Genomic DNA, 19,744 nt, shown 5'->3' on the forward strand with positions numbered 1-19,744 from the left:
CTGCGCGGGAACGTGCCGCAGTGCTCCCTGGGACACGTAGTCAGGCTGGGGGTGGGTGCGTGAGGGAGGCGCGCTACCAGGTGCGGTCACTACCACCCCGCGCCAGCCCGTTCACAGGCGATTGGCAGGAGGCCACCCAACCGCGAAGGGACGCCGCCGCTCCGCCGCCGCCGATTGGCTGGTGTGGGGAGGCCGGGGGGCGGGACCGAGGCAGTGGCGGGGCGATTCGGACGGCGGCGGTGGCGGCCGCACGTTCTCGGGTGCTGACAGCCGTTGGCGGCCGTTAGGGAGCGGCCGTTGGCCATCCCCCCCCCCCCCCCCGCCCTTTCCTCACCCCCATCCCTGCCCTGCTTCGCCGCCCTCCTCCGGGATTAGGGGCTGCCGCCTGGAAATCCGCCGGCTGGAGGCGGCGGCTTTACCCCCGGCTCCCTCCCTCCCGCTCTGCCCGGCTTAAGCCGCTCTAATCCTCCTCCTCCTCCCCTTCCTCCCCCGGGCACGGTCATGGAGTCGCAGCGGCCCCGTTACCGCGCCCCTTCCTCGCCGCCATCCCGCGGCGGGAGGGAGCCCGGGGGGCTCCGTCGGAAGGGCCCGCCCGCGGCCGGCAGCGCCCCGGAGGCCGTGGAGGGCAGGAAGCCCAAATTCGTGAGTACAACCCCCCCCCCCCCCCGGCTGAGGTTCCTGCCCCCCTGCTCCCTGTCCCCTCTGCCTGGCCTTCCTCAAAGGGCATCGCTTTCTCTCGCAGCACAGGCTTTCAGGTCTTTTTTTGGCAAAGCTTTATTTTCTTAGTCGCTGCGCGGTATCCAGGAGGTCTGCAGCCCTGAAGTGATGGTACTCCTACTGGGACTGTCATGTTTGGTTTTGTCACGGCAGTGTGACCTCTCTAGTGAAAAACTGACTCCTAAATGTAAAGGATTTAGTTCTTCCTAACCATGCCTTTACAAGGTTTGGTTAGCACACCAAGAAATTGGGCAGCTCAGAAGAGCAAACAATTGCCTACAAAATAATGTGCACGTAAGATGTGCTTGCTATAAACTACCTGAGGTTTCCAGATGGTAAAACTGGGATAAATACATGTTCTACAAGTCTTGTATCCACCACACACAGACCAGGTGCATGCCATGTCCATATTGAGGTGATACACATTAATTTTTATGTTCAGCTCACGTGCTCTGAGCTGTGCTATGCGCTTATAGAACAATTACTGTAATATTTGTGTACTACATCCCTGATTCAAAGACCTCTTTGCGCAATGTGCAGTACCTGAGTAGCTGTCACTGGAGCTTTTGGAAAGGTGTGCCATACTTCACTTGCAGGTAGTTGCAGTTAGCCAATACGTGATATCAAACTGCTGGCTGGACAAACCTGTTTGGGAAGGTCACAAGTTGCTCCTGGCATTCCTGGTTCCTGGAATCCTTCTTGTGTTGTGGTTGCTTTCTGATTGCTGTTCAAGCAGAGGCCTCATGCCTATTTTTGCACATTAAAATGTGCGTGTATTGAATCAGAATGTCAGAATGACTATGGTTGGAAGGGACCTTAAGGATCATCTGGTGGGATGCCACCCACTCGGTCAGGTTGGCCAAGGCCCCATCCAGCCTGATCTAGACCTGTGGCCAAGAGCTGTTTGCTCATCTTCATAACTGGTTAAGTGTTTTCTACAGGTGCTTGCATTTTAGCCATGCAGCTGACATGGCTGGGAACATTCTTCAGCCTAGGGGCCCTGGAGGAAAACCTGTGTGGTCTGCCCACTCCAAAAGGTTGGAATGTATTACTGCTCTGTGACTTGAGGGCTGGGTTATTCCTGTGGGAAGCAGGAGACACATTTGTTTGTAATGGAGACTGACAACAGTATTGAGGTCAAGATCTTTTATTTACTGGCAATAAAATAGCTATTAAGTTCTTACTCAAATAGGGTATTGCCATCATTTCCAATGTTTTAACACATGGTTGGGGGGAGAGAAGGAATTAAGGTGTTGCCAGCAGTCCCCTGTCCCCCCTTTGACCATGTGTTAAAATAGAAATACAAAAACTTGTAGGAATTATAACACTGCCAGATATGTGATACAAGGCACTGCGATTTATTTTTGGAGATGAAGTCAGATTGGCTCTTCAGTGAAAGGATGCCTCTCTTTTGGTGCAGATGAGTTTCTTTTGTCTGGCCTGGAAAGTCTAGGCACGTATCAAAGAATGGCTTTGAGCATGTGAGGATGTGGGCATCAGCTGACTGGCTTTTTGAGGCTACAATATTAATATATATATATATATATATATATATATATATATATATACACACACACACACCAAGCCACAGAAAGCAAAGGAAGTTGAATTTGGGAATTTTACTTCACTTTTGTATACGGTCATCTTGAGGGTGTGGCTTTACATATTTTTCCCCCAGTTTCCGAAACTCTCTAAGTAGGGATGACTGAGAATATCCTGAATTCATGAGAATGTCTTGTGTTTGCAACTTTCAGAAGTGTTTGACCTTAGACAGCAGTCCCATACTGCATCTTGATAAGTACCCTCAAAGCAGAGATGTTGCCTTGGGATGTTGTTATGGTACTGAAGAATGACAGTTCTCTTTCTAACCTGGGCTGTGTTCTAGATAGGCCATTAGCAAGCAGAAGGCCTTAAAAAGAGTCAGAGTTGATATTCCTTGAGCAGAGTATGGGGATTTTGTCTCTGTCTTCATGTAAACTGCTGGGAGGAGTGTAGTTTCACAATCTCACTTGTGGAAGTTAACAGTTACTAAAGAGCAGCAGACAATTTCATGCCCCAAAATTTAAGGAGTTGCTGTAGGTGCTATAACCTTTGAACTGAAGTCTCTAATCCCTGGTTTGTCCCAAATAGTAATCTTCTGCTGAAGAAACAGATGTGGTAGTACAGGTTGTGAATATCTAAATAACGCTAATGGTTGTAGACCTTAACCAGCTTCTCTGATTTAGGCTGGATCACTTGAAGGGTACTAAGAGAAATGCTTTTCTTTCTGTCACATCATACATTTCTGCCCTAAGATATTGACATAAAGAATACCTATCACTTCTTAAGCCTAAAATTGGTAAATTCTTTCCCCTCTACCTCCTGCTTTCTTAGGAGACATTGGTGGGGGTGGGGTTGAATGGTGAGAAAAGTGGTATATGTGCCTTGACTTGTTCATATCTAACTTTCCATGTAATACATCTTCAATATACTTTCATTAGTTAAATTAGTTTGGTGTCAGAATACATAAAACCTCTCCTCACCCCTTTGAATTATCTATAATCCAGTCATAAATACAGGGTGAGCCTTTTCTGTGTTTGGCATACTTAGAGTGCAATACTTATTCATTTAACCTGAATTATGTTTCTTATGTATTATACATTTATCAAATGTGGTTAAAATTAGCCATTAGATTCAGTGAACTAAAGTCATCCAGATTGTATTAGCCTAATTTTTCTTAGGACAAAGACTTCAAAATAAATTCCAAGTTGGTCTGTTCCAGTCAATGCAACGTATTGATCTATCACTTGGGAGCTACCGAGTCAACAGTAGTTAGGCTGGTCTGGAAAAGAGTTTCATTCCCTGACAGACCTTAAGGTGAAATTGGATTGCTGGTTAACAAAATTGACAGTGTTAACATGCACTTTTTTTTTTTTTCTTTCTCCCCCTAAGAATATTCTTGTTTAGCAGGAGGAAAAACTCTTGATTTTTACCACTTCATTTAGAGGAGGGAGGAAGAGTCTTTGGGCTAAATTGTTGTTAATTCCAATTAAATGTCTTCTTGAAGTACTGCATTCCCAAATAAACTAGCTTTTAGAAGAAGTGAATGTGACTTGTAGTTCCTCAGTTCTCTTTGTTATGATTCAGTAAAATAACATTAAAAAAAAAAAAGTGGTGGTTAGTTTTGAAGCAGTTACCTGCTTGGATTTATTCAGCAGGTCCAGGGTTTTGGAAGAGTGGGATTCTTGGAAAGGTGGAAGATAGGCTATGATACGGTGGTAGTTTAGCTTTTTGAAAGCTCTTACATTCACCGTTGAGGGTTAGAGTTTGGTAAAAAGCAGAAATGGACTGAAGAATGGCAGAGGTGGTACCTGTTTCCATGTATGTGTCGACTGAGTAGGAAACTTCGGATATCTGCTCAGCAACTGCTTGCCACTTTCTATCTATGATACTTTTATTTTTTGACTCAAAATGTTAGGAAATCATGGAAGTGGGTGCTGGATGACTTGATTAAGTGACTTTTAGTTGCACTTTACTGGGACTGCACCTTGTAGGTGCTAGTCCTCAAAATGTCATCTTCATTTCCTAGCTGAAGTTAGAAGTGTTTCTATTAATATCAGTATATCATTGACCAGTCCTCAGTGACTTCCAGGTTATGTTTTTGATTAAATTCTTTATGAAATTTGAATGAGTCAAGAAACTTTCTTGTTTGCACCGATCTGTTAAAAATAGACAAATTAACACTCGCATTTAGTAGCGTTTATAAATCAAAGAAAGATGTAGTTAAAAGCAAAAGCATTTCTGTTTGACTGGCGAAGAGGAGAAAGGTAAGACCGATCTGTGTCAATATCTTTAATTATGAAGTGACTGAGTTATTGCTGCAGTTACACTGCAGTGTAAGACCTTGAATCTAAATTAGTCTTTTAAAGAAATGATTGCTGAACAGATGTTACCTAAAACACTTTATTGCTGCTTTGTAAAATTGTAAATTCCTCATGCTGTTATTTTTGTTGGCATGAATTAACACTGTGGGTTATGAAATTAAATTTTAGTGCTGTGTTCTAGCACTTTGTTATATAATCTTACCTGTAAGCACCAATTTTGAGTTTAACTCATCAATGTCTAAAGAATATCGCTATGTAGAAACTGTCATGTTAAGATAATTTTGCCCTTAATTGCTTTTCAAACTACTTTCCAAGCAACAAAGAAAGAGTGTATGTGTGAAAAAGCCATTAAATAAACGCTGAAGTAGTATATTGGAAATTAAAAGTAGGAGATGCTGTTGGGTTATACTGCAGTTTCTAAAGTGCACTTACAGACTGAGGTAGCAAAATTACTGAGGGAATATTGTGACAAAGGAGCACCTGAAGTAATAACACCCACTGTTATAATCTAACTTACGTCTCTGTGACTGAGTCCACAGGCTTCCTTACAACCTACAGTTGTGCTTCTACTGTGGGATCATGTTTGGGGAAAAACAGCTTGTATTGAATCTTTTTGGTGATAGAATCAATGGCAGTGTGTGATGAGTTCTTTCTCTCTTGCCTGCTAATTTAAAAAGGTACCGTGGGTTTGTGTGATTATATATACATTTTTTGTCTAGGTAATGTACAATTTCAACATCCAGGCTTAAGTCATCCAGTTCTAAAACTCACTGCATCTTGTTTAAATTCATCTGTTTTCTTTCTTTTCTTGTGTAGTCTGTAAGCTGTTCTTTATGTATCAAGCTGTATATGTGTGGTGTTTTTATTTGTGTGAGATGTTCTTTCTTTCTTTCTTGGAAGGACATTAAAAGAGATCAACCTAGCATATAGTCTGATAAAATATTTGTTGTTGAGTCCATGTTATTTTCCTTATCTTTGTATCGTCAAATGCTACTAGCAACTGGTTTTATGTTATGGATCCTTGCCAGAAGAGGAGGATTTGGTGAGGGAGAAGGAAAAGGTTGCCTGAGTTGTCATGTTCTAACCAGCTTCTCTAACTTACAAGTATTTTACCATAATATTCACAGACTAACATCTTCTGAGATGTCTTACAGCACTTTAATATTAGAATGCTGAAGGATTTGAACATTAGGTTGTAGTTACTCTGGGGTTTCTCTTGCTCTCTTAAGGAATCTTGTAAATACAAACCAGGCCCCATAACACTATCTGCATAAGCTCTTAGGCAGATATTTTCAGCCTCCTGCTCTCTTAGCAGTCAGCAAGCTGGAGGCTTAGGAGACTCATATCTGTATATTGAATTTCTTATGCCGTTATGGTGTCTTTAATTGGTTGCACAGCAGTCTTTTTTTTTTTCTTTTTTCCCCTCCAGTCATTAGCCAGATGACTTGTATCATGAGGTGTTCTGATGTGCAGCATAGGGAACTTTTAACCTTTCCAACAGTCAATTCCATTGCTAAACTTCGTGGTGTAATTGAAAGGTACAACACTGGCTTGAACTATCCCGTTCTCTTGGTCTTTTTCGAAGAACAAAACCTGAAGCTGAAGCATGTGCCCTTGATCCCATGGATGCTGACAGCATCTTCTGCTGAGCGCTGCAGAACATCCAGACTGTTCCTAAAAATGTGGTGTGCTGTGTGTCAGTGCAATGGCATGCTGTCTGATGTGTCTCAAACTTTCATTCAAAGCAGATTACTCAGCCTCCTACCATGCTGGAGGAGCTTTACAATGGTGTCTGTATTGTTTGAGGCTTAGCTGAGCATATGAAAAATGAATAAATACTTATTTCTTACAAAGTTCCATTGTAAGACCATGTGTTACTGTGTTCTCTTGCAATTTTGATCACTGAAAGACAGAGATATCAACAGCTTTCCAAATGTGAAGTCTGGAGCTCTTTAAATTGCGAAAGTTACCAGTTATGTTGTCCTTGTAGCTGTTTTGCAAAATGAGTCATAAAGCAGCGCTCCACAGCAGTGTGTGGGGTACAAGTCTGATCTGCCCCTGCAGTGGTAAATCTGGGGTACAGGTCTTCAATCTATTGGCTACATTGAAGTGTTTTCCCACTTACTATTGTCTGTAGCACAGAGCAGGGTTGCCATAAGTATTCAGTACTGACCTAGTTCCAGTTTTTATTATTGGTGGTTTAACTTGCATTGTGTCACTGAGTAGTGAGCGTTTCCTCATACTTGATTTGCTTTTATTTCTAACTTCATAGCCACTTATCAGACACTTCTTCCTTAGTGTCTCGATAATACTGAGGGTAGAGCTATCATAGTACAATAGTTGGCTTAGCACAAAATACTCTTCAGTACTGAAGGAGGAGGCAACAAAGATGTTGCAAGCAGTAGTACTGAAGTGTTGTTGATTTGGTCATGACAACGCATGAGCTTCTAAATCTGGTTAATTTGGATATAGCCCTTGACAATTGCTGTAAGTGCTGCCAAGCTTTGCATACTAGGCAGGGAGGGGAGCCTAAGAATAGGGAAAGAGTCAATATCACCAAGTGTGTGGCTTACTGTTCTTCCCATTTCCCTGCTGAGCCTGTTCTCAGCCTTGTCAAAAAAGCTATGAATGGGATCCACGCAAAACTGACTTCTCAGTCCATATATTCTTTGCTGCTCCTCTTGGGTTTTATGAAAGAGCTTTGTCCTAATGCTTGCTGTGTTTGTCAGTGTGCAATGGAGTGCAACAAGAGTTTGTTCTGGACCTGTTGTTTCCCATAGCAATAACTGGTCATGGATGTTTGAATGTTGCTGTTCAGAAATACTTGTGTGAGTTTCTGCTCGTGAGAACTTCATGTTCTACTTGCAAGAGGCGTTGCTTGAGAGCAGCGAACAGTCTTACTTGCTTCAGTATTGCAGCTTGGCAGTCAGAGCTCTGAACTGCTGAGTTGATCTGTGTTCTTCCGTTGGACTTAAAACCTCTTCACTCATTCCTTGGTGGAGTCCGCACAGCTTTTTCCAGAAGACAATTCTATTTGCTGACTTATGGGCAGTATATTTTTTCTAATATATATGTTCTAGTATATTTAGCTGTAAATATGATAAAACACAACTTGTTTCAAGCTTTCCTTTGTCTGTATTCTTCTGCATGGTGATTCTTTTTAAAGATCAGATTGCATTTTTTTTCTGTCTGCACTGTATTCCCCCCCTCCCAATTTGCTGTGTCAACAAAGTACAGCTTGTGAAGGAAATTATTACAATTCAACACTGAACTTGCATCTTCTTTTGAATAACATTAACTGTAACTGACACTTTTTTTTTTGACTACACAATTGTGACATGACTGGTTTCCTGTTTGATTTACAGCATTTAAATATCAAGACACTGACTGATGATGTGGTAAGACAACTTATGTTTCGCTTTGGCTTTGCTAAGCTAATAACCTTATTGCTAATGCAATATAAACAACCTTTTTTGCTACAAGAAACTGTCTTAATTGGGGAGTTAATTTAGTTAATTAGTAAAGTCTCACTAATCTGTTAATTATCTGTAACATACTCTGTTTGAGTAGTGAAAAATCTATGGATGGTCTAGAAGTATGTTGTAAGCATGGCTAAATGAGCTTGACAGATAATTGTGCCATTTTATTTGTGGTATAATTAAGGGATCTATGATTGCGTGTTTAATATTAAAGTTATTTAGACTGCACGTCTGGCTTAAAATACCATGTTTGACTAACAGTTGCTTGTAAAAACTCATTAATGTTTACTTCAAACAATGTTAGGTATGTTCACTGTTGTGCTAACAGTGTTTCTCAAACTTATCTGTCTTGAACAGCAGAAGAGGGTATCACCAAACAGGTTTTTATTTCCCTTGTAATTAAAATACACTTGATTCATTGTCTGTACTATTCTTTGGTTGATAAGAATAGCTTTTCTGAAAGTGGATTGTTCTACAGAGTCTTTGAATTCACCTAAGAAATGATGTTCTGTAGGCATTTAAGGATCAGTTGTTACAACTTCGGTATCTATTTTTTGCTATATAGTGTTCTGCTGAAATACTTCTGTGCATAGCTGAGAGCTAAATATAGAGAGCTTTACACTGGACAATGTACAACACACTTGCACCGGGAAACAGTGCTGTTCCTTAGTTTAGGAAACAATGATCCAGTTACTGTTGATTAGCTGTGCAAAGTTGGTAGCATTGAGCATGGTACTGTCACCTTTACTCTGTAGCTTTTAAGGAAAGATTTTACATCATTTATTCCAATGGGTGATAGTTTGCATGGTAACTTGCTCTCAGCTGCGTTATGCTTTACAAAATACAAATATTTTATTAATCCTAATCTGTTTCTTACAAATACAGTTTTGTATACCAGGAACCATGGAATATGTATCTTTTCTTTTTAATTTTATTTCAGATAAGTTAGCAAAATTTCAGTATCCTTAATGCAGACTGCTTTTCCATATTTGGATTGTACTGGATTATTCCTGAGATGGTGCCAATGAATTGTCTACTTATAAAGATGAATCCTTGTAACGATGAAACCTAAAACACCTTGTTTTTAGAACACAGTGGACTAATGTATGTTCCTTCTAGCTTCGCTGTTCAGACACTATGAAGGCAGGAAACTTATTGCACAGAAGAGCTGCAAGTAGGTATCTGACCAAGTATCTACTTGAAAGACCACAGTGGAAACAAGCCTGTTTCCTAACTCAAGTGCTGCACACTCCGGTAAATGGTTTGTAAGGCTCAAAAATATTGTTAATACAGATTTTTTTAAAAGAAATCTGCTTACATGTAGACAAAAAATAAGTGCATACTAAAATTGCTTATCAGTTGTGTAGACTTTTTTTTTAGCAGCTGCTGTATAGAAGGAAAGGCTTTATAATTTGTGGTATATAGAGGAACAGGATTCATGATTCACATTTAAGATGTGACTATGTACAGGCCTAAACTCCATAACTTGTAATATTCTACCATGAGTTAAATGGTGTGCTTTCAAAGAAGGCTAAAATCATCTCTGGGAGAAAAACGTATTGGGAATAAGAAGTCATCTAATGAAAGGTGTTCTTCTGTGCGTCTCTGTTTATGTAAGTCTTTCTCTTACTAAGCTCTACTGCTTCTACTGCTACCAGTGGAATTTCTTATACTAAGAAGTTAATCTTTGACTGTCAAAGAAGGAATATACTTTATTTTTTTCTAATCTTCTGAAGCTTTAGGGAAGAAAAAGAAGTTAAGATGTCTTTGACTGAGAATCTTTGTCAGTAACTTCTTTGATCTTACATGAAATATTTTATCTGGTAAAGGAAAGTAGTGGTTTCTTTTTACTTTCAAACACACTGAACTAAATTGATACAACCTTTATTTTGCTGTATGTTCCCCCTTCTCTAAGATTAATAAATATTTCAAATGGAGGCATAGGAGTTTTTTCTCTCTCTCTCTCTCCTTTCTATGTTAATGTTATAGCAATTCTTTGCTCTAACACCCTAATAGATACACAGACTTCCATGACTGAGCTGTTGACTTGTCTGACTGAAATGACTGACAAGATGTCTGGAAGATTGAGCTACGCTGTAGTAGTTAGGTAGATTCTCCAGATATTAAATTCTGTTTACTGAGGATACAAATAGTGGGCAGTCAAAAATATGATCTTGAAAATTGGAGCGTGGCATTAGTTTTTCATCCTACAGACTTGCAAGGCAGAATGTGAGGGGCACCTGCAGAAAGAGAAGCTATACACAATGCTCTTGTTTTTATCCCATCAAGCAGGAAATAAAGGTTTTGTACCTGTATACTTAATACCAGATCTTATCTATTAGATTGTGGTCACTGATCATTGCCAGTGTCTTGATGGTCTGTGTGTGCTTTTTTTTTTTTTTTTTGATAACAGGAGGGGAAGTTTGTTCAGTACTTACCATAATGCAGTTTAGGCTAAAACTGGACAGTTCTGTAATCATGCCTCTTATTAATGAGGTACTAGAAGTAGTAAACAAACAACGCACATCAGGTAGTCAGGATTTTTCTGTGATACAAGGTCTCCTACTTTTCTAGAATAAAGACTTTCCTGTAGTGCAGCAACATCCTCTAGCAATACATACTCCTTAAACTTGTCTAGGATGGAAAGTCTGCTCTTCATCGGACAAAGAAGAAAACACCAGGATTCATAACAATTATCTCTTTTAGCACTTGAATCTGGGACTTTTAGGTTAATTTTCTTCTCCAGAAACATTCCAGATCTTTGCACAGTGATTTTTGGATGGAAACAGAGCATGACATTTTACAATTTCTGTCTTGTAAAGTTGATGCAGATTGATCTGCTTGGTATAGCTGGACAAATGGAATATGAAGATACAAGAGTGATTCTCCCTCTTGTTTAAAGGTTGTCAAATCTGTTGCATTCATCCTTGAGAGGATTTTGCATAACTTGACTTGTGTGCTTTATGTGGTCCAGGCATCACTGTTCCTGGCGCTAAACCAAAATGCAGAGATTACAGAACTAATGCCAGAAACCTCAAATCTACATGGTAGGATGCAGCTGTTGCATTGGCATATTAGCTTAGGTCCAGACTAAGGCACGTCATGTCTGACCTGGTAAGATCAGGAGAAGAAAAGAAAGGTAAGAAAGGAGAAGTCAAGGAATCTGACTGTGGTAGAAGAAGGAACTAGTTCTTTGCTTCTTTTTCAGTATAGTGCGAAGTATATCTTCTGTGGCAAAACCACTGTAACTGTGCTACTGCTTACCTAGCTTGTATGGAATTGTGTCTGTCGTAACCAAGACTCTTGCATCCTGCATAAACCTAGTATTTCCATCTGGTACCTGCTAATTTGGTGCAGCTGCTTCTTTTGGTTCTCTCTCCTCCCACCTCCCCAAATGCTGGGGTCCTGTCACTACAGTAAATAGCTTAAACAGAGTATATAAAGAAAGATAGCTTATGTTCCTGGTGTATTTTATAAAATTTAGGTTGCTTAGCCAGTTATGAGATAATGGATTAAGTGCACCACTTTATGTTTAGCACCATTTAGATGAACTCTTCGTTGTGAGATATGTGGACAGTGTGCATGGTAACTTTTAATTTTGGAGACCTACAAGATGTTGCACTCGAGTTTTTGCTCCAAATATGGGTAATAAGAAATTTGGAATAGGAAGTAGGAACTTTGTATGCATAGTCAAAAATTTTTAGTCTCACTTTATGGATCTAATCTTTATACAATAACCAGTTGTTACTAGTTGCATTGATACCAATATTCATAGTCCAAATTATCTCTGTAAAAGTCTGACTAAACCCTGTCAGAAGTTGTTCTACAAATACTTCCTGGTATTTATTCCTTTTCTCTGGAGTCATGCTCATTCTTCCACTGCCTGTTTGGGTCTGAGGGCTTCAGTCTGGGAGAGGAGCATAGCAAATTGGGTGTTTCCCAAGTCCTTCACTGAGCACCGCATCATAGGGGTGGGAGCTTCTTTCTACTGGAAGGACCATCATGTCTACAGTTGGCTTTTATTTTTTTCCTCTCTCCCTTCCACCTTCTCATGCAATGTCAATTTAGAGGAAGTTGCAGGCTTGAACTGAGGAAACAATATTGATGTCAAGATTGTTCATTTATTTTACAAGTATGGCTATAGGTACCGTTCCCATAGATCTGTGGCAATTGTATCTGAGGGGATGAATCGTCATGCTATAGCAACCATGAACTTTGGAAGAAATGCACAACTGACAGTTTTGGTGGACAGTTTTTCTTCTCTGTCTAAAGAATTTCAACTTCTTTAGACAGTAAATCTTAAGTACTCCATGTATCAAGGATCTGTGAGTGAGTGTTTTTAGTATTCCTGTGCTTACGGAAATATGAACTTTGTGTTTCCAAGTTTGATATAGGTGCTCTAAAGGCATGTCAGAAAACAGTTCCCCAAAACATCATATTTCACTTCATTAATCTTGGTTATAATTCTATTAAGACACTCAGAACCTGCTCATATGAGGATCTGAGAACTGTTTGGGTTTTTTATTCCCTTCTTTGTGCATTTGCTTCCTTGAGCTTAACTAAGACACGGAGAAGAAAGCCAATACCAAGTTGATGTAATGTTCTGTCCTTGATGTAGGTAACCTCTGCTGCTAAATCACTTCAGTTGTTCCCTACACTCCTTCTCTGTGGCTGTAAATAAGACCAGCCATGCCAGTTGATTTTGCTTGAATTGTTGGCTCCCAGAACATTTACAAAGCAAAGCTATTAGTAGCATTTCTCAGAAAATCACTTTTATCTAGGAGTTGTCATCTGCAAATGGTAAATCACCTTCAACCTAAATTGCTCAGTTAACACGAAACTGAATACAAGCACCACGGGTTTTGAGAGCTGTAATAATTTAATTACAGTAAAATGTGCTTGAGAATCTATTGTGGCATTTGTTTTTTACATTTAGTTCAAATTCAACAATATAAAGCAAATAAAACTGTGCTTTTAAGTAGACCATCTGTGTCCGTAAGAATGAATCTGGATTTATTGGGCGACATGTAATCCTGCATGTCTGTTTTGTGTAAAATTTCACCTTCAGTTGTTAGCAGCCTCAAAGATCCCATGAAAATTCTTTTAGCAAGTCATTTTCCATCAGTAGCAGCTGATGCCATCGGGTTTTTCCATGGATGTCCTATTCTCTTCTGAGTAGCTTTCTCTTCCTGAGGAAGGCATTGAATCAAGGCTGGAGTGGAGCACTGACAGAACTAAGGAGCTCTTTTTGTAATCATGAGTATGGTTATACATGCATCTGTTGGATTTTTAATTAAAAATAATAATCTTACAACAATAAACGATTTGTGTTAATTAAAAGGGGGAGATAAAGATGAGCAAGGCAGGGTGGCAGGTGGAGTAATACCTTTAATTCCTGCCTGCAGCTCTGTTAGAAGGTGATGCTTTGTTCAGCATGGGTCTTGATGTGATGTTGAGCCAGCAATTAATCTAGTGATAACTAATCCACTGATTCCTGCATTATCAAGTGTGCAAGTTCAATAGACAGTATTGTTTTATGGAGAATGGTATAAGAAGTTTTCACTGAGATCAAAGTGAGAGCACAAATACATGCACTTCTGAGGGACCTGATCAGAAAGTGGGATGAGCCAGAAGGTTTGACCTAGGACATTTTTTGGATCTCGTTATAATTTTGATCTTCAGGTCCACGGTATGTGCATAAAATCAGTTTCTTATTTCATAGGCTCTCTATTATTCTACAGAGAGACTATGAAATAGAAAACTAATAAAAGTTTGGATGCCATTCATGCTGTGATGGCTGCTTCATTTTGGCTTTTGCAGCTATTATTCTCATTATCAGCGATTCAAGTTGTGATACCTAATTTGCATTCAGTCTGAAATCAACTCTGAGGGGCTGAATACTGCTTATCTGGACTTGCCATTTTATCTTTTTCCTTAGCATTGTGTGTCATGGCTTTTTTATAGGCTTTGAGAATGTCTAGAATACTCATTGTTTCAAACAGTGAAGGGGAACATTGTGTAATGTTTGATAGCAAGTGTGTGGGCTTTAAGCCCTATTAATATTTTAAGTAGCAAAAATACTGTTCCTGCGCTAAGAATATTTGACCTTGCAAGCAAGTTGGCTATATGTGTGTGAGCCATGTGGGGCAGAATAAGTTTTTCTTTCTGGTAGGGAAGGAAAATGTTGGGGTTTAAATGAATGTGATAACTCAGAAGAGGCAAGGCTGCAGCTCCCCATCCCCACGTCCGACCCATAGTGGGGCTGAGCAGGCGTACACACAAGCACAGATGTGCTAATGTACATGCGTATGCCTGGCCACACTGATCAGCACAGCTAGCCACCCTCAGCGCTTACACAAGCAGCGCCAACAGCCTCATTCTATTCCCTTCTCTGTTTGATCACGGTGATGTTAGGGGGAAATGCACGCACAACGATCCCTTCAGTAGCAGGGATCTATACCTGCTCGCACGAGCCCCTGCAGCCTCAGCCTGGGTGCTGGCACAGGCCGCCTCACATGGAGGCTGATCGTTACTGATCACACACCCTCATTTGCTCCAGTTGCTGGTACCGTTGGTACAACTGTGGTCCCACTCCAGTTGCTGGTACTTAAGGACACTCAGATTTCTCCAGTTGGCACGTCAGCCCTCAGACCCATGGTCCTACTCATATTGCTGATACATAAATTTCCATACACATGAAGTAGAGAGTCAGGAGAAGAGTTGGAATTGACTCAGGAACAGAGCTGGAAATATAATTTATTAAGATAAGACAAACTGCAGTGGTTGGGCACAGGGTGTGGATGGACAAGCATACCAACCAGCAAACTCTTTACATACAGCTGGCCCAGCCAAATGCCTTGTAACTTCATTACCTGTTCTTGTTCCTCTCCAATTCTCTGAGAACCGTCGTGTTCATTGCCCTTGGCTCCTCCTGAGATGTCCCAAGATGTCTTGTGCAACCCCCAAATACTTTTCCCCTGCATCTCATAATGTGTCCCATACTGCAGCGCAGCGACCCTCCTCAGTCTAAAAGGTGGTCTGGAGAGCTCATCGTGCTGACTCACGGGATGGGATGCTGACTCACTTAGACCACGGGGAAGAAACTCTGCTGGGAAAACCTTAGCAGGAGTCTGGACCTTCCTCTGAGTCAACAATGTGGGGTGTTCCCATGTGCCATTGTGCCCCTGGCTTATGGAGATTTGATGGGGTGACTGGTCCCGTGATGGATTTAGGAGAAGCCAGGTGAAAGTAGTATTTGGGCCTAACCACCCACCTTTTGTGCTCCTTTGTGCGGGATGGCTTTTTATCGCACAGTCTTGATAGAAATTCGTTGCATTTAATTTTGATGCTACTGCTGCATGCCTTTCTTTTGTTCTTGTCCTTCATACAGGTGATGGGACACTGAAGAAAACTTTGGATATGTCCTGCCAGTTGCTCCCTTTTAAGCAATTTCTTTAATATGGCTGTGTTCAAAAAATGTTCATTAGAATTTAAGTCCTTAAAGGAATTGAATGTTGCTCCAATGATACCACCTTTGAAATAAATGGTCACCTTTACATTTCTTCTAGTAATAAAAAAGTGCAACTCCCATCTTTTTAGCCCCGTGTGCATGATTGTTTTTATATTTGAAGTCATGAGGGCTTCATTCACTCACATACCTTGTGTTGCCAAAGATGACCGAGACAATTCTTAGCGTGTAGGTGCTGTCAACAGTGTGTTCTGCACACAGTAATGGTGTCTCACACTGCTTAGAGTCTCCTACTCTGATAGAGCTTGTACAGAGGGTATTACCGAAGTTGTAGTTTCACAGAGGTTTTCTGTGCAACAAAGTTAGTAGTCTTGTAGCACTCCTTCAACTACTATCTTATAAGATAATTTTAAAATCTGTTAGAGTGTAAGGCACTATAGAGAGTTTCTGTGAAGACTCCCTCAGAACAGGCTGATGAACATAAAAGGCTGCTTGAAAGTTGCCTCATGGTAACTCAAGTTAGTGTGTTGACTGTGGTTTACTTTCATGGTATTTTAGTTCTGACGCGAAGTTTTTGTTTCAGTTGCCTTGTCACTTTTGTCTTGCAGAGTACAGAGAATGCAGACTGGCAGAATGAAGTGCATGGCTAATTATGGAAGTTCCAATCTTTGGCAGTAGCAGGCATGCAGACATAAAAAACTAAAGTATACACAAACAAACCACTGCTTTAAACTCAAGTTTATGAGAAAAGACTCCTCATGCCTCTCACATTGGGAGATCTAGTCTTAGTAATGAGAACTGTGTGAATTATATATATTTTGTTGTTGATAGCTTCTCCGCTGTCATAAACAAAAAATGAATTATCTTTTCTGTTTCTACTCTTCAATTCCATCTTAAAATAAAGAAAACCAAGCAACCTAACCCCCCAAAAAAGAAAAAAAAAGAACCCTAATTCTAGCCAAATTCTAGCTTTCTCCTCTGACTGCTCAGAAGCCTTCATTCCTTATTGCATTTGAACTCTGGATAGTCTTCTGAGTTCAGTCAGTGCATGAAGATTGATCTGTTTGGAGAATTTCAAAGAGACTTTACTATGGATATATTTTGTATCAAGAACGTATGAAACACTATTTATTCTTGGTTAATTTTAATAGTGACTCTACAAAGACTCTAAGGGAAAAATTTCTCCTCGGAAAATTATTGTTCTAAACACGTTGTTTCAGTATGGATCTGTATGTTTTTATTGGTAAGTGCAGGGCAGACATCTTTAATTTACAGAGAGAAGGTCAGACCTTCCTTAAACTCTAGGGACACTTTGATACAAAGCTGTCTTTAGATATTCCCCATCGGTTAGCCTGGCTAAAAATATTTTTGATGTAACACGGAAGATTATTGAACTGTATTTTTGCCATTTCCTCTATGCACTTGGATCGCCAGCGGCATCAGTGGTAAATTTCATTACAACCAAGCAATGAAATTTCTGTAAAGTGCTTCCGGTGGACCATGAAATTATTCACTTGTATTGGAGTATTGAGAGGTATTAAGTTTTCTGAAGCACCATTAATGCGAAATTCAAAAGAGAAATATATGTAGAATAGCCACACTACACTGTTCAGGTCTTGTTGTGAACTTCCTTTTTTAATCTATGGAATTCATATTTTTAGAATGCATCGTTTTAAATTATTTAAAATAATTCGACATGTGTAATGTGCTTGTAATCCTAGGATCTGATTTTCTCTTCCTTGTTCTGCCTTATCAAACATATTCTGAGAGCACGCTTCCCTTCTTTAGGACAAATGGTATAGAATTGGGTAATTATGGGGAATATGAATATTATGACCTAATCTGTGGTGTTGCAAAATATCTATCATACAGCCTAGCATGCTAAAGGAGGTTAAAAGCAAAGCATAAACTGAACATGTCAACAAGCAAAAGTAAGTAAAATGTCCCTTTTCAAGGATGTTTTGGCCTTTGTCCCTGAACTCTCTTCCTCTGAAGTAAGAGTAGCTCTGGGACTGTGTGGGGTGTTTCATACTACAGGCTAAGGTGGTTCCATTTGACCAGCTTCCTTTTGTCTTACGAACTCTTACTGCTCCTCTTTGTGGAGCAGGAGAAGGAAGAGGGGACACTTGGGGAATGAAAGCTGTAAAGAAGGGTCTGGGAAGGAAAAAGACGTTTGGAGGAACAAGTGGTCTAAAGAAAGGGCTGAGATTTTTCAGGAGAGCGTAGGGCACACCTTGCTTAAATCTAAATTACAAATTCTTTGCCCACTGAATCATGTGCTGAAATCTGTTACTTCAGCCTAAGTGTCTTTCCTGTACCTCTGCCTCAAATCTGAGTACTAAGAATCTTCAAATGTAATGGTTTGTTTCTTAGGTTGTACCCTAGATAGCAAATGGGCACGGAGAAGCTATTGGCTAACACACTTTTTTTTGGAGCAGGTGTACTGCCTCTCATGGCATCCTGGAGTCCTGCTCCAGGTGGGGCCTCCCCAGGGAGGACAGAGAGACAGTCCCCTCCCTTGACCTGCTGGCCACTCTGTTGATGCAGCTGGCTTTCTGGGCTGCAAGCACATGCTGCTGGCTCATGTCAAGTTTTTTTTCTACCAGAACCCCCAAGTCCTTCTCTGCAGGGCTGCTCTCAATGTGTTCTTCTCCCAGCCTGTACTCCTGTCTGGGATTGCCCTGACCCAGGTGCAGGACCTGGCGCTTGAACTTGTTGAACCTCATTAAGTTCAGGTGGGTCCACCTATCTAGGTTGTCCAGGTCCCTTTGGATGGTTTTCCTTCCTTCTGTTGTATTGACTGTACCACCCAGCTTGGTGTTATCTGCAAACTTGCTGAGGGTGTACTCAATCCCACTGTCTACATCATTGATAAAGACAGTAAACAGCACCAGTCCTGAGACAGACCCCTGAGGGACACCACTCGTCAACAGCCTCTACCTGGATATAGAACCATCAATCACCACTCTCTGCCTGCGGACATCCAGCCAATTCCTTATCCACCAGATAGTCCACTCTTCAAATCCATCTCTTTCCAATTTGGAGATATGGGTGCCATGTGGGATTGTGGCTTTACGGAAGTCCAGGCAGATGACATCGGTTGGTCTTCCCTTGTTGACTGATGTGGTCACTGCATTGGAGTACCAGGCCACAAGATTGGTCAGGCACAGTTTGCCCTGGGTGAAGTCATGCGGGCTGTGTCAGATCCCTTATAATATGGTGTGTTTTTAAGATTCCGATCTAGTCATTGCAGTTTGCAATCTAGCTTCTTCCCCCTTTGTTTGCCGTAGACTTTTTTTTTTTTTTTTTTTAAAGACAGGAAGGGAAATTGCTGTTTGATCAAGATGTAAGATGGCTTTTGTCACTGACAACTCTATACTTTGCTTCCAATGATGTTCCTCTCCCTTTTGCTTTTGTTGCGTTCTCTTTCTTCCTGGGTCTTGCCTGTGTAATTATTCCTTTAGAGTGTGCTTTCCACGCTGCCTGCTGGTTTGATGTGACACTGAAGGGCCCTATCTTCCATGCTGAGTTCTTTTATGTTTATGCTATATTTATTTTCTGCTTTTGCATGTTCTACAACCATCTGTATGAGTGGCTTGCAATCTATTTCTATGTTCCAAAAACGTTCCCTTTCAATTTTGAACAGGAAGAATTAAAATCTTATTTTTTTTTCCCCTCTAAACCTCTCTTCATGCATAGTCAATTCCTGCTCTGTGTTGACTAGAGTGGTACCACTTGTACACAGTTTTTGCCTCTAATTTTCTTTGTTCTCTGTGATCTTAACTCCACAGACTTTACTTGTCATTTACTGTGGTTACTTTGTTCTTATTAAATGGTATGTCATGATATTCATCTTCAATGTGTATTGAAGCCTTAGAATGTTTTTTTGCATAGCATTTCAAAGATGTAAGGCTATCAATATGGTTAAAATCTTGTCCAAAATTTTATGCATCAAATGCTACTGTAACTTTCTTTTGTGTTGAGAAGTTTAATGTTGCTGTTCACATCTGTTCAAAAGGCTGCTACAAAGATGATTAAGATTTAGCACATTTAATTGAGTGTCAGCTGCTTTTGTGTTCTGTTGGGCTCTGCCTGTACATTAAAATATACAGTCTCTAACACTGAAAATGTTTTAAAATTCCAGTTAGTTAAGTCTTTACTGAAAAGTAGTTAAATACCAAACCAGGAAAAAACAAAAAACAAAGTGAAGTCAGAGT

The 19,744-nt window shown here is 40.5% G+C and overlaps 1 protein-coding gene across 1 annotated transcript in view; it reads left to right on the top strand.

Annotated features, from left to right (window-relative positions):
- The first annotated feature begins 363 nt into the window (after positions 1-363).
- DIAPH3 (diaphanous related formin 3) overlaps positions 364-19,744 on the top strand; it is a 242,523-nt gene continuing 223,142 nt past the window's right edge. Inside the window, 2 exon segments of the mRNA XM_050709286.1 lie at positions 364-642; positions 7,946-7,978. Of these exon segments, the coding sequence (XP_050565243.1) occupies positions 502-642; positions 7,946-7,978 (174 nt within the window). The 5' untranslated portion in view covers positions 364-501.

Source organism: Cygnus atratus, chromosome 1 (assembly GCF_013377495.2).
Source record: "Cygnus atratus isolate AKBS03 ecotype Queensland, Australia chromosome 1, CAtr_DNAZoo_HiC_assembly, whole genome shotgun sequence".
In the NCBI taxonomy this organism is placed as follows: domain Eukaryota; kingdom Metazoa; phylum Chordata; class Aves; order Anseriformes; family Anatidae; genus Cygnus; species Cygnus atratus.